General features: G+C 54.7%; 1 protein-coding gene across 2 annotated transcripts in view; it reads left to right on the top strand.

Annotated features, from left to right (window-relative positions):
* Positions 1-22,586, top strand: part of LOC144717199 (GRAM domain-containing protein 2B-like) — a 38,892-nt gene that overhangs the window by 10,927 nt on the left and 5,379 nt on the right. The window contains exons 3-12 of one of the 2 annotated variants that reach the window (XM_078592562.1): positions 2,366-2,432; positions 3,762-3,834; positions 4,365-4,468; positions 7,264-7,362; positions 9,430-9,501; positions 9,850-9,936; positions 10,478-10,637; positions 14,296-14,430; positions 19,717-19,837; positions 21,082-21,221. In XM_078592562.1, coding sequence (XP_078448688.1) covers positions 2,366-2,432; positions 3,762-3,834; positions 4,365-4,468; positions 7,264-7,362; positions 9,430-9,501; positions 9,850-9,936; positions 10,478-10,637; positions 14,296-14,430; positions 19,717-19,837; positions 21,082-21,196 — 1,033 coding nt within the window. In that variant the 3' untranslated portion in view covers positions 21,197-21,221. The remainder of the gene's footprint in view (positions 1-2,365; positions 2,433-3,761; positions 3,835-4,364; positions 4,469-7,263; positions 7,363-9,429; positions 9,502-9,849; positions 9,937-10,477; positions 10,638-14,295; positions 14,431-19,716; positions 19,838-21,081; positions 21,222-22,586) is intronic. The other variant, XM_078592561.1, reaches the window with a different exon arrangement.

Genomic DNA, 22,586 nt, shown 5'->3' with positions numbered 1-22,586 from the left:
CCCCCGGGGCAGGTGGTGGCGGTGGCGCTGATTAAAGAGCAGCGCAGGGCTGCCTGCTGCGCCCGTCGGGAGGGAGGGGCGGCAGGGGGGGAGCGAGGGGGGGGGCGAGGGTGGAGGGGGGGCAAGGGGGGGGGGGGCTCGCCCACCGCTCGCTCGGGGTTTGTGACGCTCACGACAAGCCGGAGACGAACTCTGCGCACAACGGTTTGCGGACGTTCCAAGCCAAAACCACTGAAACATAAACCACTTGCACGTTTCCAGGTAAGGCGCCGCTGAGCTGCATGGCTCTTTGTCAGAAGCGACCACTGGTCTCACGAATGATGAGCTCGACGAAGTGGGCTCTCCGCGTGGAAATGTAGAGCAGCCGAATAATCTAAACGCGCGATGTTGATGCTAAATGTGGAGGGAAAAAACGGAGAAGAATCCACGCTACCACGGGGAGAGAGACAAAAACGGTGCAAACTCCATCTATACAGTTTAACACGTAGGCTTTCGCGACAAATATGTAGCCATAAGGATGCATTTGGGTTAGATCGTCTAAACATAAGCAGGCGTCAGGGTCGGGATCGAACCCACGACCTCCTGCATACCGGGCGAGGTAGTTAACACCTCCTAGCCGCCGTGGCGCCCGAACAAAACAAATCCCATCTCAGATGAAAGCGCGGAAGCGACTCTCGTGGGCAACCCCCCAACCCACGCCACCACTGCCCGGACGGAAACGGAGCAACGCGCGCGGCTCGGCCGAGTCGGCACGGAGCGATCAGAGTCGCGGCGCTGATCCATCCTCCACGAGCGGCGTGCGGTGGCGGCGGCGACTCGAGGCGGGAGGGCCAGCTCGGAATGTGACTGCCGTCGTCCCCAGCCAACGCCATGAGAGATGGAACGATGACATCGGCTCCCGTGCGGGAGCGAGATCGTTACATCGCAAGGGCCGTGTGAGGTGATGGCGACTTGGAAACGCCTTCGTCCACCAGTGGATGGATGATGACGGTGACGATGATGATCATCATCACCGCCACCACCGCCACCACCATCATCATCGTTGCACTCGTCTCTTCTCATATTACTGCCGCATTTCGGCGAAACTGTAAGCAAACGAAGCGGCGTTATAGATATTTTTTATGTACATTTTCGAATTTTCCATATCGGGTGTCTGTCTCAGTGGACTCTTACCTGGCTATGAATAGCGTCGTGACCTTTATCCAAAACCAGCTGAGAGAGCGCGCGCGCGTGCTTACGAGCAGAGCACCTGTGGAATGTCCCCCGTCCCGTCAGACCTGGGAAGCTAAGCGGGTTGTGAGCCTGGTGCAAGTGCTTCTTGGATGGGCGACCACCGGCCGCCGCGCACGAACAGGTTTGCTATGTGTTTGACTTGCAAATATCGTGACTGCAGGAATTCGTATTCTTTGGATCTTTCGGTAAAGTCACGTAGAAAGAATGAAAATAAAATAAAAATAAAAAACAAATAAAATAAAAATAAAATAAAAACTAAATAAAAACCAAAAACCACGACGTTTGGATCGCTTGTGTTGCGATCCAACGTCGTGTTTTTAATTTTATTTTTATTCTATCGATGTGACTTTACCGAAAGAACCAAACAACAGGTTTGCTGTAGGCTGCTTTCGGGGGTGGGGGGCGGCGGGGGGTGGGGGAGGCAAATCAGAAAAACAATCACACATTGTTGTGCTGCACTTCTACGCTGCCGAGGTGTAACGCTCCCTCACCTTCGCCAACCCACACACCTCGCAGGGTCTTTACCGTCCACGGTACCGATGGGGTGGATAGGCGGCGGCTTTCGTTGACACGGGAAGCGCCAAGGGGCTGCGATGGGAGTGGATCTGTGCGGCTGGCTGGGCTGCGAGCCAGCGGACGGTTCGAAACTCGTGGCGAGATTCCCAGGCGGGCGATGGTCACGGCGCGGATGGAAATTGAGATTCGGACCGCTGCATCGCGGAACCGAGAGAGGCCGCGACGAGATAGGGGGAGGCCTTCATCCAGCGGCGGATTGATCCTGGCTGATGATGATCATGATGCTTTGTGTTTTTAAATATGCTGCTTGAATTCATGGCAGAGGTTAAGAATAACAAAAAAGTGAAAATGTTAATAATAATATTTCGATTTAAAGCTTTCGTGACTGCAGGGATTCATCGTCTTGATTATTTCGGTAAAGTCACGTAGAAGGGGAATAATAAAATGATAAAAATAAAACATAATAAAATACAATTCTCACGACGTTTCGGCCACAACGCAAGCAGCCGTCCTCAGGTGAAGAACAGGTCTGTCGGAAAGACAGCGTCTGAATGACTCTCATTAATACTAATAATCAGTCATTCAGAATGTGAATGTTGTCGGTCTCCGATTGCAGGAAGTCAAGGAACGTGGACAACGCGGACTCGGATGATGGACTAAGCCCCACGAGCAGTGCCATGATGGTACACACTCGCTCCGTCTCTCTCGCTCTCTGTCCATCACTCTCCACGTCTGTCCATCGCGCGTTCGCTCTCTCTCTCTCTGTCTCTCTGTATCTTCCCATCGGTCTCTCTCGCATTCTTTCTCTGTGCGTGTCTCTCTCTCTCTCTATGATCTGTACCTTAATGTCTCTCAACGTCACATCCATCACAATCTCTTAACTGCACGATGCACAGCCGTTTTGTTACGCATAAATACAAATACAAAGATCCCCCGTGTAGCCTTAGCAGACTGTTGGGGCAAGTGCGGTTAGCGAGCACCTATGAAAGCCGGCACGGCACACGAAGGGGTGGGTAGCCGCTACCGCGTCCAGCCGCCTTTGTCTCCCCAGTGGCGATGTTTACACACCGCACCAGGTACTCATTTTAGGCTGGGTCGACCTAGGGGAGGCCCAGGACTGGATCAGATAATCGTCACTGATGGTGGCCATGAGTGGGAATTTAATCCGGATCGCCGGGTTCGTAGCGCAGCGCGCTAACCGCGACACTAACGCTCCCCACTTCATTGTATATGTATGCACATTTATACACACTAACAGATATAAATTGTGTCAAAGTGTCTCACAGAGAAACAAGAAACACAACCAGGCACGGTTGAACACCACGAGAATGACTATTCCAGGCACTGGTTCATATCTCATTTTGATAAATAACAAATAAATTAATAAACATCGAAAAATTTTAAGGAATGCAATTCACTCATTTATATCCATTTGTGTCTGTCCACCACCGCCAACACAAATCTCAAACCGTGGCCGTCCGGTGGAATGGCGACAAAAATGTCACATAGCGTGCCTGCAGGAGCTACCGTGGCATTCCGTCTGCCCACCCACTCCCCCAAGGGGGCACCTAGCCTGGCACCGAGCCCTGCCTGGCGACGAGGCTCGCACAGCGAGACCCCGGCACGCGGTCGGCCTTTACCGCAACGCATCGCGCCACGGTGGCTAGGAGATGTTGACTCCCTCGCCTGGTACGCAGGAGGTCGTTGGTTCGATCCCGACCCCGATGCCTGCTGCTGTATATTTGGAGTTTGCGTCTCTCTCTCTCTCTCTCTCCCCGTGATCGCGTGGATTTTTCTCCGAGACCTCCGGGTTTTCCCTCGCAGATTTAGAATCGACGTGACGCGTTCAGAGTATTTGGCTGCTTTCAAATATGAACGCGATCATAAACCACTTCGTTGAGCTGTCATTTGTGAAAGCCATGGTCCCTTCTGAAACAGAGCGAAACAGTAGCTCAGAGACCCTTGCTTGGTGTGGTGTGCTCTGTGTACGTGTGTGTTGTTTCTTTCTGCAGTCGCTCAAGAAGCAGGAGTCGCAGTACCACAAACTGTTCCCCAGCATCCCCCAGCAGGAGCTACTTCTCGAGAGTAGGTTCCTTCAATGCGGGGGGAGGCACGGTGGGGGGGGGGGGGCGGCACGAGGGGCTGGGGTTGTTGTTAAACCGGGATAGGAGGAAATGTGCTGAGCAAGAGCTGTTCGTGATGTTAAGTCGAGAGAAATAAAATCTGCAGCCGAGGAGCCGTAGCCGAGGAGACGGGAGACGACTTCCATTTGAAGACGCGAAGTAGTGAAACGCGCGGTTCGAATCCCCGGCTCAGATTGGCGGCAGGAAGTGATGGCGAGGCGTGGTGGTGACGGTGACTGTAGTGGCGATGGTGACGGTGGTGGTGGTGACGATGGTGGTGGTGACGGTGGTGACGATGGTGATGGTGACGATGGTGATGGTGACGGTGGTGGTGACGGTGGTGGTGACGATGGTGGTGGTGATGGTGGTGGTGGTGACGATGGTGATGATGGTGGACTATCAACAGCATCGATCATTGTCCGTTGCGACCACCTGGCTGACCTTGACCCTCATCTGACCCCCGGGTTCCCCGTGTGGTGCGTGCCCACGCAGCGTACAGCTGTGCTCTCAAGAAGGACTTCCTGTACCACGGCAAGATGTTCATCTCGCAGAACTGGATCTGTTTCCACTCTCGCATCATCCACAAACAGCTGCAGGTGAGGACGACTTTAAAAGTAAACTTTGTTTATTTTATTATTTTACCAGACGATCACAAATGGCAGCTCAACGAGTTGGCTTGTCATCGCCATCATCGTGTGGACATTCATAGCAGCAGCCAGACACTCTAAACGCGTGGTGATGTTGATTCGAAATGTGGAGGGACAAACCGGAGGACCCGGGGTAAAATCCACGCGACCACGTGGAGAATGCGCAAACTCTGAATATACAGCAGGCGTCGGGGTCAGGATCGAACTCAAGACCTCCTGCATACCAGGCGAGGGAGTTGACATCTCATAGCCACCACGACGCTCTGTGCCCTGTGGTCGTGGAGGAGGAGGAGGAGGACCCTGAATATTCAGGGCGTCCACCCAGGGATCGTTCCATCCGCAATCGTTGGGCGACGATGCGGTAGCACGTTCGCTGCTGGTCGCAGAGGTTAGAATCCAGCGGCCGCCCTGATTAATACGGCGGGTGTAATAACCACAGTAACGCTACTACGACTACTACGAGGCGCAGTCTGCTTCACAGTAGACGTTCAAGACGTCGTTCGCAAGAGAAGGCCATTGTGTGCTGGCGTCAGGATGCAAATTTGCTATAAATGTTAAAGGTTAACCAGAACTTACTCAATTGTTATTATATACGAAGCAGCATCCATTGTCGCCTGCTGGCAGGAGTCTGATGCCTCCTGGTCACTCTTGCGAACGAGACTCATTGTGGTCTCTTGAGTTCTCACCCGGTTTAAAAACAAAATAAACTTGAACCGACAGGATCTGCCTACTTGCCGGATAAATTAACCGTTCAGGCTAAACTTGTAGCAGACGTGTGCTTTCGTGAGTTTGATGACCAAAATAAAATCCCATTTCCCTTTTGGCCCGCTGGTTACCCTCCCACTCCAGCAGCCAACCAAACTTCCCTCGTTTGGGTGGTTGCTCCTCGCCCCGTGCTGTCCCCCGCTGTCTGAAATTCACTTCCTCTTGCCGTGCGTGCCGATTTAACGTCACCGGGGTGTCCTCTCGAAAAGAGACAGCTGACGGCAAATAGGATGAAAGAAACCCCGAAATAACCCCCGTTGGTAGGCAGCAATCTAGGGTCTAGCAATCGAGGGTCAACGTGCCAAATATATTGGTTGAGAAAGCTGCCCTGATCCGTCGCGGGCTCACCACTGAGGGCGCACTCTGGCGTCATCGCCTGCGCGCTTTCTCACCTTGCCATGGGCATTCAGAGACGTACTCTTAGGTTTTTCGGTAAAATCACGTAGGTAAAAAATAAAAAATAATAGAAATAATAGTAGAAATAAAATTATAAATCACGACGTTTCGGAGGCAACACAAGTCTCCGTCATCAGGTCGGACCGTCACAGCTAGATTTACTGTCTCAAGATTTATTATTTTATTTATATTATTATTTCTATTATTTTTTATTTTTTACCTACGTGACTTTACCGATACACCTAAGAGTATGAATCCTTGCAGTCACGAAAGCTTCAAATCTATAATTCAGAGACGTCCCACGAAGGGGTCAGAGTCGAGCCCTCCACGCACCGTGGCGAGGTGGTAACGACCTCGCCTGGTGTGCAGGAGGTCGTGCGTTCGGTCCCGACGCTGACGCCTGCTGCTGTATATGTGGAGTTTGCGTACTCTCCCCGGATTTTTCTCCGAGTCCTCCGGTCCCCCCCCCCCCCCCCGCTCCACATTTAGAATCTCCACATTTAGAATCAATACCACGCGTTCAGAGTATTTGGCTGCAGCCATGAATATCCACGTGATGAGCAACTTCCGTTGAGCTATTTTACCTGAATTGTTTAGATTTACTTTCAAATGTCGACTTTCCGCAAACAGTCTCGGCGCTACCTACAGAGATGGAAATCGCCACCCCCGTTCCTCGGTTGATCGAAGAGAGAGTAACGGACGAGAGAGATGGAGAGAGAGAGAGAGACAGAGAGAGGAGAGAGACAGAGCGACGGAGAGAGATAGGGAACCACCAAGAGATTCTCCCGAGTCTGCCCCAAACCGCGCACACAAAACCCAAGACTCGTAAGCGCGTGCCGGCAGCGCCGTGCGTGGAAACTTCAACCCCCGACGCCGCGGCGCGCGACGGCAGCCCCGGCGCGGCGTGAAAGTTCCATGGCACGAGCGCGCCGGCGATGTCACCGCGCACGTGCTTTGCTTTGCTTTGAAAGAAAACAAAAACAACCCCCCTTGCTGCCCTCCACCTGTGCAGGGTGCCGTCTGCTCCCTGCCCTCTCGCGTTATACAAATGATGTCCCCGTTCGCTGCCCACGTTCGCTGCCCACGTTCGCTGCCCGCGTGTTCAGTGCCCGCGTTGGCTGCCCGCGTTGGCTGCCCACGTTCAGTGCCCGCGTTCGCCGTTGAATGCATGCGGCCGGAGGGCAGCAATCTCATCCTAACCGAATCGCGTTGCCGTAACAAGCGAGACGATGCATGCCCGTGTGTTGAACTTCTTTCGCACGGCACGCAGCCAACCGTGCTAATCGGAGGTGCGATGGCAGTGGCGTAGCTATTGAGAGTGCAGGCGGTGCAACTGCACCAGTGCCTATGGGCCAAAGGGGTGGGGGCATGAGGGGGGGGGGGGCGGTTTTCGGCAGAGTGAGGGGCGGGGGGCCTCATTCACTCCATGGCAACGCGAGGTGGCCGAGTGGATTTGCCATCCTGACGAGCGTGGCATGGTGTGGCGTGGTGTGGTGTGGCGTGGTGTGTGCGTGGTGTGTGCGTGGTGTGGTGTGTGCTGTGGTGTGGTGTGGTGTTCTGTGGTGTGCCGTGGTGCGTCGCAGGTGATCATCCCCATGGGGTCGGTGCGCACCATCAAGAAGCACCGCATGGTGAAGCTGCTGCCGAACGCGCTGTGTCTGCTCACCAGCGACGGCACCAAGGTGAGCGAGACTCGCCGCCACCTCGCTCCTTTCACCACCCCCACTGTCACCATCACCACCCCCACTGTCACCATCACCACCACCACTGTCACCATCACCACCACCACCACTGTCACCATCACCACCACCACTGTCACCATCACCACCACCACCATTGTCACTATCACCACCACCACTGTCACCATCACCACCACCACTGTCACCATCACCACCACCACCATTGTCACCATCACCACCACCACTGTCACCATCATCATCACCACTGTCACCATCACCATCACCACCATTGTCACCATCATCACCACCACTGTCACCATCATCATCACCATCATCATTACCACTGTCACCATCATCATCACCGCCACTGTCACCATCACCACCATCGGTGTAGGAGCTACCCGCTGCTGGATGCAGGTCTCCGCCAGGTTTTGTTCCGCCACCTTGTGCGCTCTTGCGATCCGCCGAGCGCCCGCACGATGACCGGTTTTCATCCCGACGCAGAACTCCCTCCCTCCCTGGCCGCAACTCACTCCACGGTTCGCCTCCACCTCCGTGGGGAGGGTGGGTGCAGGGGGGGGGGGGGGTCAGGTGGATCGTTGTATCACGTGATCAAGGGAGTTGGCGACGGTTTGCAAAGGCCTTCATCCAGCAGTGGATAAACCTTTGCCGGTCGTGATTATGGCGAATGGGTTTTTACTGAACGAGGTGAAAGTTCAGACGGAATTCTTGTGTGAAGTGGGAGGAGAGACCTTGCAACGGCGCCACGGTGGCTATAGGAGATGTTGACTACCTCGCCTTGGTATACAGGGGGTCGTGGGATCGATCCTCACCCTGACGCCTGTTGTATATTCGGAGTTTGCATGTCTCTCTCGCTCTCTCCCAGTGATTGTATGGATTTTTCTCCGGGTCCTCCGGGTTTTCCCTACGAAATATACAAACGTGCGTTTAGAGTCTTTGGCTGCTTAAAACGTCCACACTGATAAGCCACTTCGTTGGGCTATCATTTTGTGGCCAGGTCACTTCTGACAAAGAGCTACACAACTCAGTGGGCCTTACCTGATAAAAGAAACACAATAGTAAATGTGAATAGTACGAGTGGTGCACAATGGGGTCTAGAAGAGCTACGTAGTTACCCGCGAGTGATTTTCGAAGTTGTAATTTGTGTCGGGACAATAACGCACAATGGTCCATTCTAATAAGCGACGTGGCGGGCACTGCACCTTCTGCTGCGTTGGCGGTGGTGCACAGGCACGCATCTCAAATCCAACCCATTCGTCAATAGCAACACGTGTGTGGCCTTACATGGATTCATTATCTAGATTGATAACTCTATGGATCTCTGTGGGTCTATGTGAGTCTCTGTGGGTCTCGATGGGTGTCTTCATTCAGACGCCACTGGAGGTATGCACTTTTTAAACCATTTTGATTGCAAACTCATTTCTTTAGAACTGCTTTTTGTGTTTAGTTTGTTGTCCTTCCCCCGCACCTCCGATAAGCACGGTTAGCTACGTAGGGTGCGAAAGAAGTTCAACATACGTAAAAAAACACACACATAACACGGTGTTATAGAGACATGTGTTGAGTTTGTGTTGTTGCTGTTGTCAATCTTATGAGTAGTCGCCCTGGGCTCTCCAAAATCACACAGAGAATCACAATCGTGCCGCGACCTCACACGACCTCTCCCCCCCACCCTCCCCTCCCCCCCGAGTCGCGCGGATTTTCATTCCGCGCGCTCCGCAGCCGTCGCGCCGCGCGACCCGTCACGGCCTTTCCGTGCAACTGGGCTCAAGGAGACGACGCGAAAAATAATCCCCCGCTCTGGTTGCTGAGAAATGTCTCGGAGAAAAGGAAGGACATCTCTCGGGGGCCGTGCAAGGTCCCTTGGTCAACCGCGCCGCTCGTTGCAAACGCTGCTGCTGCTGCTGCACGATGGGATATTTCGTGCGCCCGTCAAATTTGTTTTATTTTTTCCAGAAGTCGCCCGCCGCTCACGACGTGTCCACCCTCTTGCCTCCCTCCCCCCCTCTCCCTGTCCTCCTCGTCCTCGTCATCGTCGTCGTCACCCAGTACCGCTTCACCTCCCTGATGTCACGCGACACCACCTACAACCACCTCCACTCGCTCTGCAAAAACCTGGAGGTGAGACGGGGACGGCGCAAAAACGAGGAAATATTTTCACGGGGGGGTGGGGGGGGTGGGGGTGTCACCGGCTGGCTGTAACAGTAGGCGCTTGACCAGCGGTGGGCAGTAGCCGCAGCCAGAGGTGGCGAGATGTTAACTACCTCGCCTGGTATACAGGAGGTCGGGGGTACGATTTAGACCCTGACGATGCCTGCTGTACACTTGGAGTTTGTAGGATCTCTCTGCCCGTGGTCGCGTGGATTTTCGTCAGGGTTCTCCGTTCTTTGCGATAGCTCGGTGGGGGGGTATCAATACCTGCTCCCCCGGCCAACGCGTTTCGCCCCCCTTCCGCCGTGACCCTGACAGGACCACAACTCCGAGGCAGCGTTGCCCTGCCCAGACCCCAGCCGCTCCGCGCCCTCACGAAGGCCAAGGCCACGGTCGCTGCTCCTGGTAAATCATTGACTGCCGCGTGCGCACCTCGCCCACCCGTTCTACCGGACCGACCGGACCGACTGGACTATCCCCGTCGCCCGTACTGTGTTCATACCCACCACGTCGCAGGATTTATACAGGCAGGGGGTGGTGGTCCCAGATGTCTTGTGACCCTCCCAGTTAATTGATCACCCCCCCCCCCCCCATCAAAAAAGTATTTTTTTTACCCTTGCATATCCCTGTTTTTGGCTTTAAAAACAAAATACGTTTTAGAGGATTAAATAAAGGTCACACGACATCTGCACCTCCCTGTGTATATATATATGAAAACATGTGCTTAATTGGCTACATACGGTGTTAAAGAAGTTTAACATCCATACGTACAGCATGCCCCCCCCCCCCCGACTGTGAGACTATGGGCGGACTCTACCCCTGTGTGACACAGCAGCAGCAGCACCTTCCTTCCCTCCTTGCGCTCACGTAACCCTCGCGCTAAACGAGGACAAACAAATGGGCCGCCAGTCGCGAGGTTTGTTTCGTGTCGTCTCCTCCGACGCAGAACCCGACGGAGGAATTCTCACGCAGCAGCAGCAGCGGCGGCGGCGTCAGGCGGAGAGCCTCGTGCCAGGAGCAGGCGCTGGCTCGGACTCCGCTCAGCGGAGACTTGCAGGGCAGCTACTGCACGCAATGCGACACGCCGCCTCGGATCGACTCGCCCGGTAACACCACCCCCCACCCCCCTCCTCACTGACAACACCACTCATCACACTGCTCCCCATCCACCACCACCACTCATCACACTGCTCCCCATCCACCACCACCACTCATCACACTGCTCCCCTCCACCACCACCACCACTCATCACACTGCCCCCCTCCACCACCACCACTCATCAAGCTGCCCCCCTCCACCACCACCACTCATCAAGCTGCCCCCCTCCACCACCACCACTCATCACACTGCTCCCCATCCACCACCAGCACCACCACCACCACTCATCACACTGCTCCCTCCCCATCCACCACCAGCACCACTCATCACACTGCTCCCCATCCACCACCAGCACCACCACTTGTCACACTACTCCCCCACTCCTCACACTGCCCCCCCCCCCATTCCTCACACGGCTCCCCTCCACCCCCACCACCACTCCTCACGCTGACCCTCCACTATCACCACTTATTACACTGCCCCCCCCCCCCACTCTTCACACTGCCCCCCCCCCCCATTCCTCACACGGCTCCCCTCCACCCCCACCACCACCACCACTCCTCACGCTGACCCTCCACTACCACCACTTATTACACTGCCCCCCCCCCCACTCTTCACACTGCCCCCCCCCATTCCTCACACTGCCCCCCTCCACCCCACCACCACGACAACTCCTCACCACCACCAACACTCCTCGCAACTCTGCGAGCTCGTTTGAAATGGGGGGCGGGGCAGGAGGGGACATTTCCAGGTTGTTGGGTGGCCGAGGCTCGGTATGAATCCGAATGTTTAGAATCTTTAGAACGTGTTCGTTATCCTGGAGAAATCCGACGAGCTCTGAAGATCTCTTTCACATACATCCAGCAGGTCGCGGGTCAGGGAGTTACAAAAACAATTTAACAATCCAAAAAACACGATAGGGAGTACAAAGTATGGGGAAAGGGTGAGCAAATCACTAAAAATAAAATAAGTAAAAGAGATAAGGAGGTGGTGGGCCCCACGCAGTTCGTCCCTGGGCGTGCCGAGCCGCTCCTTCTCCCCATCGACTTGGGGCTCCAAAAGAACCGATGCCTTAGACAAAAACATGTTAGAGATGCAAATCAGGGCAGGGCGCGACAAATACGCGCGAGTTCAGTGATGTGGGTTGAAGGTGGGAGGGGGAGCGGGGGAGGGACGGGATGTGGGGTGGGGGGTCATCGAGCGCCCCGCGGGAGCCACTGTCTCTTTCTCGGAAGACTCGGGGCCTCCCGCTGCCGCGATTGCGTCACGGCGGCCGCACGTACACACGGACACACGTACACACGGACACACACGGACACACACGGACACACGTACACACGGACACACGGACACACGTACGCAAGTACACACGGACACACGTACACACGTATACACGTACACACGGACACACGGACACACGTACACACGGACACACGTACACACGAACACACATGGACGCACGCACAGGGATGAACGTACACACTTACATACGCACGCACGGACGGACACACGCGCGCGCGCGCACGTGCACCACGCACACGGATGGTTGCTTAAATATACTTCACCACGCCGGTCAGTGTGGGTCGGTGAAGGTGTTGGGAGTGTGGGGGTCAGAACCAGTTCAGACACGACCAGTAGTGACACCGTAATGGTGATAAAACGCGACGTTAACGCAACATCATCAAAAAGTCATGAAGACAATAATGCAATTGTGATCATACTTCACCACGCTGGTCACTGCGTGTTGATGAAGGCGGGTGGGGGGGGGGGGGTTCAGGGCCGGCTCACTTATGACTCGCACGTGACGTTAGCCGTGGGTTTATTTTATTATTTTGAAACAGAGGTCAGCTTTGCTGGGTTCATTGTGTTCCAATCACTGCGCCACCAGCTTCTTTTGCAAGTCATCATTATGACTCGAGGAAAACAACCACGTCGAGTTCGTCGGCGTTCGACTCCTACGCCCGCGAAAAAAATGAAACCACGCACCGAGCCCACCGTGACACGTCGGAGAAGAACGCGAATTTTTCGCAAAACGCGCGCGCGCGAGAGAGAGAGGGGGAGAGGGAGGGAGAGAGGGAGGGAGCCCTCCTCCTCCTCCCTCGTGGTCGTGTTCGTCGGCCGATGTTTTCATGCGGGCGCTGGGCCGATTGCAGGCTGCCACCAGAAGCAGGTCGGGTCGGTGCGAGGGCGGGGGGGGGGCACGTGAACAGACTAAACACGAGGGGGGGCAAGGGGCGGGTCCCCACAAAGTGGGTGAGGAGGCTCCCAGGGGTCACGATGAACATCGGGGTTTTGCACCCATTATCAGCTCCAACATCAGCGGCTGATATGCTCGTGATTCTAAACAGCACTTGAAAATATTTTAGCGGGTTTGTGGTTGCTGTATCTAGTCTATTGGATGCATTGTTGCACAAAGTTGTGGTGTTGTACGTATGCATGTTGGGTTTCTTTCGCACCGTACGTAGCCAACCGCGCTCATCGGAGGTGTTATTACGTTGATGGTAGCTGCTCCAGCGTGTGTTTTCTAGTCACGTGTCAAAACAAGTCAACGTGGTTTCCTGCTCCAAAGAGCATTGAAGCGATGTAAATTCCAGGTCCCTATGGCGAGGACGAGTCTCAAACATTAGATAACCACCGTTGACATCCGCACAAAATAGTACCGATTTTATCGACCCCAAATATGGATGATTTGCTGAGTCGACCATCACTGACCAGGACTTGAACTCTCAACCTTTCGATTACGAGCTGCTCGCTCCACCCCACACAGCCACAACACTCTGCCAGATCAGTAAACTGTAATTGCCGTGTTACTGCGAGGAGTGACTTGCTATGATCGTTGTTGTTGTTTGTAGTTTGCAGAGTTATCGCCGTAGACTCGTAGAGGGATTCATAGCCGCACTTAAAGTGTGGTAATTACCGCCCGCTCTCATCGTTGACGTGCCACCGACTGGGCCATGGCTGCGATTGGCGGGGTACAGCGTTACTTTAAAATGTTTTCTTCTTCTTCTGACGACGACGAAGCAGACACTGCCCTTGCCAGCGTCGCCACCTTTGACTTCGACAAACGCTTTTCACACCTCGGGTATAAATATCGAAACACCACCATCATCATTATCACCATCGCCGCAGCTACTGCCTCTCCCTCGTCTGCTAGCCACGTACCCAACCGGGGTTATTAGGCCACTCTGCCACTCGGGGTCACGATGACTCACCCCACCCCCTCCCCCCACCCCCCTCCCCCCATCCCCCAAAAAAAACCTCCTCCGCCTGGAGGCATCACAGCGTGCAAGCGTCGGTGGTGAGATGTTAACTACCTCGCCTGGTATACAGGAGGTCGTGGGTTTCGATCCTGACGCCTGCTGTATATTTGGAGTTTGCGTGTCTCTCTCTCCCCGTGGTCGCGTGGATTTTTCTCCGGGTCCTCCGGTTTTACCACTCCACGTTTAGAATCGACCTCAAGCGTTCACAGTATTCGGCTGCTGCTCTGCATCTCCACGTGACGACGATGAGCCGCCACTTCGTTGAGCTTTCATTTGCGATGACCAGGTCGCTGCTGAAAAAAAACTACCCACAACGCTCAGCGGGGGCATTCCCTGGCAACAAAATGGAAACATTTCATCGTCTAATTGATTTCGCTCCGCGTTGTCGTTTTCGGGAACGGCGAAGACGGCGCGACGGACGCGCACTACGACAACGGCGAGGACGACGACTCAGACGGCGGCCGCCGCGGGAGCACGCCGCGATCCGACAGCGAGGGCGGCTCGCAGACCCACGGAGCCGAGAGCGGCCACTCGGGCAGAGGTGAGCGAGCTTTGGATACCTGCGATGCATCCAACTCCCCCTCCACCCCCACCCTCCACCCCTCAAACCCCGCAACGACGCCAGCGTACCGTGATCAAGGTATTTGCGAAGAAAGGTGAGGAATTTAATTTACCTCGACGGCTGCACCCGTGAAATGCGGACCGGCTGCGTGGCTTTACTTTCTGCCACGCTGACCAAATGGGAGGCAAATCTTTAACGCCGTCGGCCCCCGCACCTCTCACCCCCCCCGCACCCCCTCCTAACGCAACCCTTACGCATTGGAGGGGGGGGGGGGCATACGTAGCGCTACCCTACGTGGCCATTACCAAATTTCCATCTTCAAGTGGCGAATTAAAAGTGTTTTGACGGCCGCCTTTTTTGCCGCGCGGTTGCACCGCCGCACGGCCGGACACTCCGCCCCACCGAGAGCTTTCACAGCACGACGGCCCCAAATGATTGAACAACATTTCTAGTGCACAACCAAATTTTAATGTGCCCGCTTTTTTTCCTGCCCGTCGGGCTGAGGCCATCTCAACTCTCCACAATTGGACGCTGCCTGGATTGGAACCCAGAACCTCAGACGTGGCAGCTTGGCGCTCTCACTTTGAGCTTCCTGGCATGCCTCTCGATGTCTTTGACTCACGAACAAAAAAACACTTTGTCGTGAAAGATCCAGCGCAGAAGATCCCTCTGTGTTTGATCTTCCACGAAAGCTCACGGTCCGCCCTAAACCGCATCCACTGCACACACCACGGCAGATGCGGATACCTGATGCACAAATGGAAAGTGGTCATCCGGAACAGACCGTACACCGAATAACGACACAACTCCTGATCCACAAAAACACGACGGAGACATCGTAGCGATATAACTCCGCTGCTCATGGCGCGATTGTCCGGCTCGACCACCTGAATGCGAAGTTGTGGTTGCTACTCTGCATCGACATCAATCAACAGCCATACGAAAGAAGAAGGATATTCATTTGATATTATTATAACAACAACAACAATGGTCACGACGACGCAACCTACCACGTGCACACAGTTTCACGGAGGGCAGTAAGCGCGACCGCGATGGGAGGTGGGCAGCTGTGGCACTGGGCCCCGCTAACGTGACGGCTCTCTCTCTGTGTGTGTGTGTGCTCTCTCTCTCTGTGTGTGTGTGTGTGCTCTCTCTCTCTGTGTGTGTGTGTGCTCTCTCTGTGTGTGTGTGTGCTCTCTCTCTCTCTGTGTGTGTGTGTGCTCTCTCTGTGTGTGTGTGTGCTCTCTCTCTCTGTGTGTGTGTGTGTTCTCTCTGTGTGTGTGTGTGTGCTCTCTGTGTGTGTGTGTGTGTGCTCTCTCTGTGTGTGTGTGTGCTCTCTCTCTGTGTGTGTGTGTGCTCTCTCTGTGTGTGTGTGTGCTCTCTCTCTCTGTGTGTGTGTGTGTTCTCTCTGTGTGTGTGTGTGTGCTCTCTGTGTGTGTGTGTGTGTGCTCTCTCTGTGTGTGTGTGTGCTCTCTCTCTGTGTGTGTGTGTGCTCTCTGTGTGTGTGTGTGTGTTCTCTCTGTGTGTGTGTGTGCTCTCTCTCTGTGTGTGTGTGTGCTCTCTCTCTTTCTGTGTGTGCTCTCTCTGTGTGTGTGTGTGTGCTCTCTGTGTGTGTGTGTGTGCTCTCTCTGTGTGTGTGTGTGCTCTCTCTCTCTGTGTGTGCTCTCTCTGTGTGTGTGTGTGCTCTCTCTCTCTGTGTGTGTGTGTGCTCTCTCTCTCTGTGTGTGTGTGTGCTCTCTCTCTCTCTGTGTGTGTGTGCTCTCTCTCTCTCTGTGTGTGTGTGTGCTCTCTCTGTGTGTGTGTGTGCTCTCTCTCTCTCTGTGTGTGTGTGCTCTCTCTCTCTGTGTGTGTGTGTGCTCTCTCTCTGTGTGTGTGTGTGCTCTCTCTGTGTGTGTGTGTGTGCTCTCTCTCTCTCTGTGTGTGTGTGTGCTCTCTCTGTGTGTGTGTGTGCTCTCTCTCTCTGTGTGTGTGTGTGCTCTCTCTCTGTGTGTGTGTGTGCTCTCTCTCTGTGTGTGTGTGTGCTCTCTGTGTGTGTGTGTGTGTGCTCTCTCTGTGTGTGTGTGTGCTCTCTCTCTCTGTGTGTGTGTGCTCTCTCTGTGTGTGTGTGTGTGTGCTCTCTCTCTCTCTGTGTGTGTGTGTGCTCTCTCTGTGTGTGTGTGCTCTCTCTCTCTCTGTGTGTGTGTGTGCTCTCTCTCTGTGTGTGTGTGTGCTCTCTCTCTCTCTCTGTGTGTGTGTGCTCTCTCTGTGTGTGTGTGTGCTCTCTCTCTCTGTGTGTGTGTGTGCTCTCTCTCTGTGTGTGTGTGTGCTCTCTCTCTGTGTGTGTGTGCTCTCTCTGTGTGTGTGTGTGTGTGTGCTCTCTCTGTGTGTGTGTGTGCTCTCTCTGTGTGTGTGTGTGTGCTCTCTGTGTGTGTGTGTGCTCTCTCTCTCTGTGTGTGTGTGTGCTCTCTCTGTGTGTGTGTGTGTGCTCTCTCTCTGTGTGTGTGTGTGCTCTCTCTGTGTGTGTGTGTGCTCTCTCTCTCTGTGTGTGTGTGTGCTCTCTCTGTGTGTGTGTGTGCTCTCTCTGTGTGTGTGTGTGTGCTCTCTCTGTGTGTGTGTGTGCTCTCTCTCTGTGTGTGTGTGTGTGCTCTCTCTGTGTGTGTGTGTGTGCTCTCTGTGTGTGTGTGTGTGTTCTCTCTGTGTGTGTGTGTGCTCTCTCTCTGTGTGTGTGTGTGCTCTCTCTCTTTCTGTGTGTGCTCTCTCTGTGTGTGTGTGTGTGCTCTCTGTGTGTGTGTGTGTGCTCTCTCTGTGTGTGTGTGTGCTCTCTCTCTCTGTGTGTGCTCTCTCTGTGTGTGTGTGTGCTCTCTCTCTCTGTGTGTGTGTGTGCTCTCTCTCTCTGTGTGTGTGTGTGCTCTCTCTCTCTCTGTGTGTGTGTGCTCTCTCTCTCTCTGTGTGTGTGTGTGCTCTCTCTGTGTGTGTGTGTGCTCTCTCTCTCTCTGTGTGTGTGTGCTCTCTCTCTCTGTGTGTGTGTGTGCTCTCTCTCTGTGTGTGTGTGTGCTCTCTCTGTGTGTGTGTGTGTGCTCTCTCTCTCTCTGTGTGTGTGTGTGCTCTCTCTGTGTGTGTGTGTGCTCTCTCTCTCTGTGTGTGTGTGTGCTCTCTCTCTGTGTGTGTGTGTGCTCTCTCTCTGTGTGTGTGTGTGCTCTCTGTGTGTGTGTGTGTGTGCTCTCTCTGTGTGTGTGTGTGCTCTCTCTCTCTGTGTGTGTGTGCTCTCTCTGTGTGTGTGTGTGTGTGCTCTCTCTCTCTGTGTGTGTGTGTGCTCTCTCTGTGTGTGTGTGCTCTCTCTCTCTCTCTGTGTGTGTGTGTGCTCTCTCTCTGTGTGTGTGTGTGCTCTCTCTCTCTCTCTGTGTGTGTGTGCTCTCTCTGTGTGTGTGTGTGCTCTCTCTCTCTGTGTGTGTGTGTGCTCTCTCTCTGTGTGTGTGTGTGCTCTCTCTCTGTGTGTGTGTGCTCTCTCTGTGTGTGTGTGTGTGTGCTCTCTCTGTGTGTGTGTGTGCTCTCTCTGTGTGTGTGTGTGTGCTCTCTGTGTGTGTGTGTGCTCTCTCTCTCTGTGTGTGTGTGTGCTCTCTCTGTGTGTGTGTGTGTGCTCTCTCTCTGTGTGTGTGTGTGCTCTCTCTGTGTGTGTGTGTGCTCTCTCTCTCTGTGTGTGTGTGTGCTCTCTCTGTGTGTGTGTGTGCTCTCTCTGTGTGTGTGTGTGTGTGCTCTCTCTGTGTGTGTGTGTGCTCTCTCTCTGTGTGTGTGTGTGTGCTCTCTCTGTGTGTGTGTGTGTGCTCTCTCTGTGTGTGTGTGTGTGCTCTCTCTGTGTGTGTGTGTGTGCTCTCTCTGTGTGTGTGTGTGTGCTCTCTGTGTGTGTGTGTGCTCTCTCTCTGTGTGTGTGTGTGCTCTCTCTGTGTGTGTGTGTGTGTGCTCTCTCTGTGTGTGTGTGTGCTCTCTCTCTGTGTGTGTGTGTGTGCTCTCTGTGTGTGTGTGTGTGTGCTCTCTCTGTGTGTGTGTGTGCTCTCTCTCTCTGTGTGTGTGTGTGTGCTCTCTCTGTGTGTGTGTGTGTGCTCTCTCTGTGTGTGTGTGTGCTCTCTCTCTGTGTGTGTGTGTGTGCTCTCTCTGTGTGTGTGTGTGCTCTCTCTCTGTGTGTGTGTGTGTGTGCTCTCTGTGTGTGTGTGTGTGCTCTCTCTCTCTGTGTGTGTGTGTGCTCTCTCTCTGTGTGTGTGTGTGTGCTCTCTCTCTCTGTGTGTGTGTGTGCTCTCTGTGTGTGTGTGTGTGTGCTCTCTCTGTGTGTGTGTGTGCTCTCTCTCTCTGTGTGTGTGTGTGTGCTCTCTCTGTGTGTGTGTGTGTGCTCTCTCTGTGTGTGTGTGTGCTCTCTCTGTGTGTGTGTGTGTGCTCTCTCTCTGTGTGTGTGTGCTCTCTCTGTGTGTGTGTGTGTGCTCTCTCTGTGTGTGTGTGTGCTCTCTCTGTGTGTGTGTGTGTGTGCTCTCTCTGTGTGTGTGTGCTCTCTCTGTGTGTGTGTGTGTGCTCTCTCTGTGTGTGTGTGTGCTCTCTCTGTGTGTGTGTGTGTGTGCTCTCTCTGTGTGTGTGTGTGCTCTCTCTGTGTGTGTGTGTGCTCTCTCTGTGTGTGTGTGTGCTCTCTCTGTGTGTGTGTGTGCTCTCTCTGTGTGTGTGTGTGCTCTCTCTGTGTGTGTGTGCTCTCTCTGTGTGTGTGTGTGCTCTCTCTCTGTGTGTGTGTGTGTGCTCTCTCTGTGTGTGTGTGTGTGCTCTCTCTCTCTGTGTGTGTGTGTGCTCTCTCTCTCTGTGTGTGTGTGTGCTCTCTCTGTGTGTGTGTGTGCTCTCTCTCTGTGTGTGTGTGTGTGCTCTCTCTGTGTGTGTGTGTGTGCTCTCTCTCTGTGTGTGTGTGCTCTCTCTCTCTCTCTGTGTGTGTGTGTGCTCTCTCTCTCTCTCTGTGTGTGTGTGTGTGCTCTCTCTGTGTGTGTGTGCTCTCTCTCTCTCTGTGTGTGTGTGTGCTCTCTCTGTGTGTGTGTGCTCTCTCTCTCTCTCTCTGTGTGCTCTCTCTGTGCTCTCTCTCTCTCTCTCTGTGTGTGTGTGTGCTCTCTCTCTGTGTGTGTGTGTGTGTGCTCTCTCTGTGTGTGTGTGTGCTCTCTCTCTCTCTCTGTGTGTGTGTGTGTGCTCTCTCTGTGTGTGTGTGCTCTCTCTCTCTCTCTGTGCTCTCTCTGTGCTCTGTGCTCTCTCCCTGTCTGTCTGTCGCAGACCCCCCCAGGTGCAACGGCCACGTGAAAGGCCCGCCCGGGTGGCCGTCCCCCGCGCTCACGGACCCCGGCCCAGCAGGGAAGAAGCGATCGCTGTCTCTGCTCTGGCTTTATTTCTTCATGTGAGTGCCACCCTCTGACGACAGTGTCCTCCGTTGCGTGGCCCCGCGGCCCACTGGCGGTCCCACTGGTGGCCTTTAGGGTGGACCCTGGCGTGCGGCCACCACCCCCCCCCCCCCTCCCCATCATCATAGTGCTGCCACAAACCCCCCAATGGTTTCATATGTGTGGCGGCCCTCGCCCACTGATGATGTCTAGTGGGGCCCCCCTTTGAAGATGAGTGAGGAACACGTGCCCCTGTGCGGTAACCATAGCGACTCGGGGTCTCCACGGCAGTCGGTGCCCCAGTGCCCTGCTGCCCTGGTGCCCCAGTGTCCCAGTGCCCGCGTGTCTTGGTACTCCGGGTAAGATGACTTTGATGGCTGTGTGTGTCTTTGCGGTGCGCTGTGTAAACATCACCACTAGGGAGAAAAAAGCGGTCGGGCGTGGTGCTGGCCACCCACCCACCCCCTCGTGTACCGTCCCGGCCTTCATAGGTGCTCGCTAACAGCACTTGCCCCAACAGTCTATTAAGGCTATACGGGGGGGGGGGGGGTCTTTTATCTTTCTGCCTTGACGTGTGTGTGTGTGTATTTGTAATGTTATCGCCGTAGATGCGATGGAGATTGCCGTGGTAAACAGGGGCCCGGCGTTCCGCCTCGCCGCCCCTCGCGATGAGGAATGCCACTGCGAGTGCTTGCTTGCTTAGCGCAGAGTTCACGAACGGCGTCCGCGCTTGTTTGCTTGGACTGCTGCTGCTGCTGCTCATCTCGGAATTGGAGCGGTGCAGCTGTCTTTGTTGTTTTGTACTCTCTGTGTGCGTGCGCGTGCGTGGCCTCAAACCACACCGAGCCTGGTGATGTCCCACTGGTGGATGGAGGCTGGTGTTTGTTTGTACTGACGGGGGGCAGGAGGGCAGGGGGGGGAGTCAGTGTAATGAATAGCGCGCCGCGCTACGAACCCGGCGTCCCGAGTTAGATTCCCCATCACGGGAAGCGAATATCAGTGGCAAGTGCGCTCTACACTGACCAGGCTCCGTCTTCCCCTAGGTTGACTCAGCCTTAGGTTCTTCGTGTATTTTGTAAAAAAAAAAACACATCAGGACAGAGGGAGAAAAATGCGGCCGATCGTTGTGCTAACCACACCACCACCTCGTGCATCATTCCGGCCTTGATTAGGTAGCCGCCAACAGCACTTGCCCCGACAGTTTACGTAGGGCTACCTGGGAGATCTCCATCTCTGTCGTGGTTTGTGCGTGCGTGCGCAGCGTCCTGCTGCTGGTGCTGGTGAGTTGCTACATGGCGGTGCGCATCAATTTCCTGGAGGAGATGTTGGCCCGGATTCCGATCCCTCCAAAGCCGCCCCTGCGTCCGCAGAGGTGATGGTCGCACTTCCTCGACCTCCTCGGTACAACATCGCACTGCCTCCTCCTCCTCCTACGTCTCCTCCGTCTCCTCCTCTGCCTCCTCCTCTGCACCCTGCGCTGCAAAGCTCTGCATCTCATCACCTCCCCTCCCCACGTGTGCGACAGGGGGCAACGCTCTATCCCGGTGTTCTGCATTGCAAAGCCCCCCTCCCCCCCCGGGACAATACGCAAAGATTGAGAACACCCCCCGGGCATCATCGTGCTGCTGTCAAACCTCAAAGGTGTTAAATGTGTGGCGGTGCTCACTCTGACGACGTCTTATCGGCGAAGGAACCCCCCTGCCCCCCTCTGAAAATGAGTGAAGGGCACTTCTCTATCCCAAACAGAGGGACCAGGTGGATACTCTTAGGTTTTTTCGGTAAAGTCACGTAGGTAAAAAATAACATTTATATTAATAAAAGTAAAATAAAAATCACGACGTTTCGGAGGCAACACAAGCTTCCGTCTTCGTGCTGTGACGGTTCCACCTGAAGACGGAAGCTTGTGTTGCCTCCAAAACGTCGTGATTTTTATTTAACTTTTATTAACTTTTATTTTATTTTTTACCTACTTGACTTTACCGAAAAAACCTAAGAGTATGAATCCTCGCAGTCACGAAAGCTTCAAATCTAGAAGGAATGGGTGGAGTCCACGCCTTCTTTTGTTTGCTGCACCGCATTCTCCTGGCAGAGCCTGGGGTACGGCACCTCATCGACGCCCATGGCAATGCGCGAGGGAGTGACGCCACCCTAAGCCCAGACTACCGATGGCAGCAGGTGGCGATTAGCCCACTTGCCGTACTACCTTCTCCTGGCAAGCCAGGCGATGCTTCCTCCTCCTCCTCCACGCCCACGGGGTTATCGCAAAGTCCGCGTGTGCGGTGATCCACCAACCCAACGTTGCTGCCTCCACAGTGCCGGGTTACAGGCAGCGACGAGCAGCAGCAGCGTAGCCACCACCGCCGGCACCAAAGATAGGCAATGATCCCCTCGTTTCGCCTTCACAGACTGGAGGGACAGGCGCTGTTAGCGAGTAGCACACCTGTGAAGGACGGAGCGGCAAATCACCGCCACTGCCATCAGCACCGCCACCGCCGCCACAACCACCACACCCAGCACCACCAGCTCCACCAGCACCATCACCCCCACCACCACAGCCACAACAACCACACCCAGCACCACCAGCACCACCAGCGCCATCACCCCCACCACCACAACCACCACATCCAGCACCACCAGCGCCATCACCCCCACCCCCACCACCACAACCACCACACCCAGCATCACCACAACCACCACCCCCAGCACCACCAGCACCATCACCCCCACCCCCACCACCACAACCACCACACCCAACACCACCGCCCT

Source organism: Lampetra planeri, chromosome 3, assembly GCF_965212315.1.
Source record: "Lampetra planeri chromosome 3, kcLamPlan1.2.h2, whole genome shotgun sequence".
Lineage (NCBI taxonomy): Eukaryota > Metazoa > Chordata > Hyperoartia > Petromyzontiformes > Petromyzontidae > Lampetra > Lampetra planeri.
This window is presented reverse-complemented; position numbering and strand designations above follow the sequence as displayed.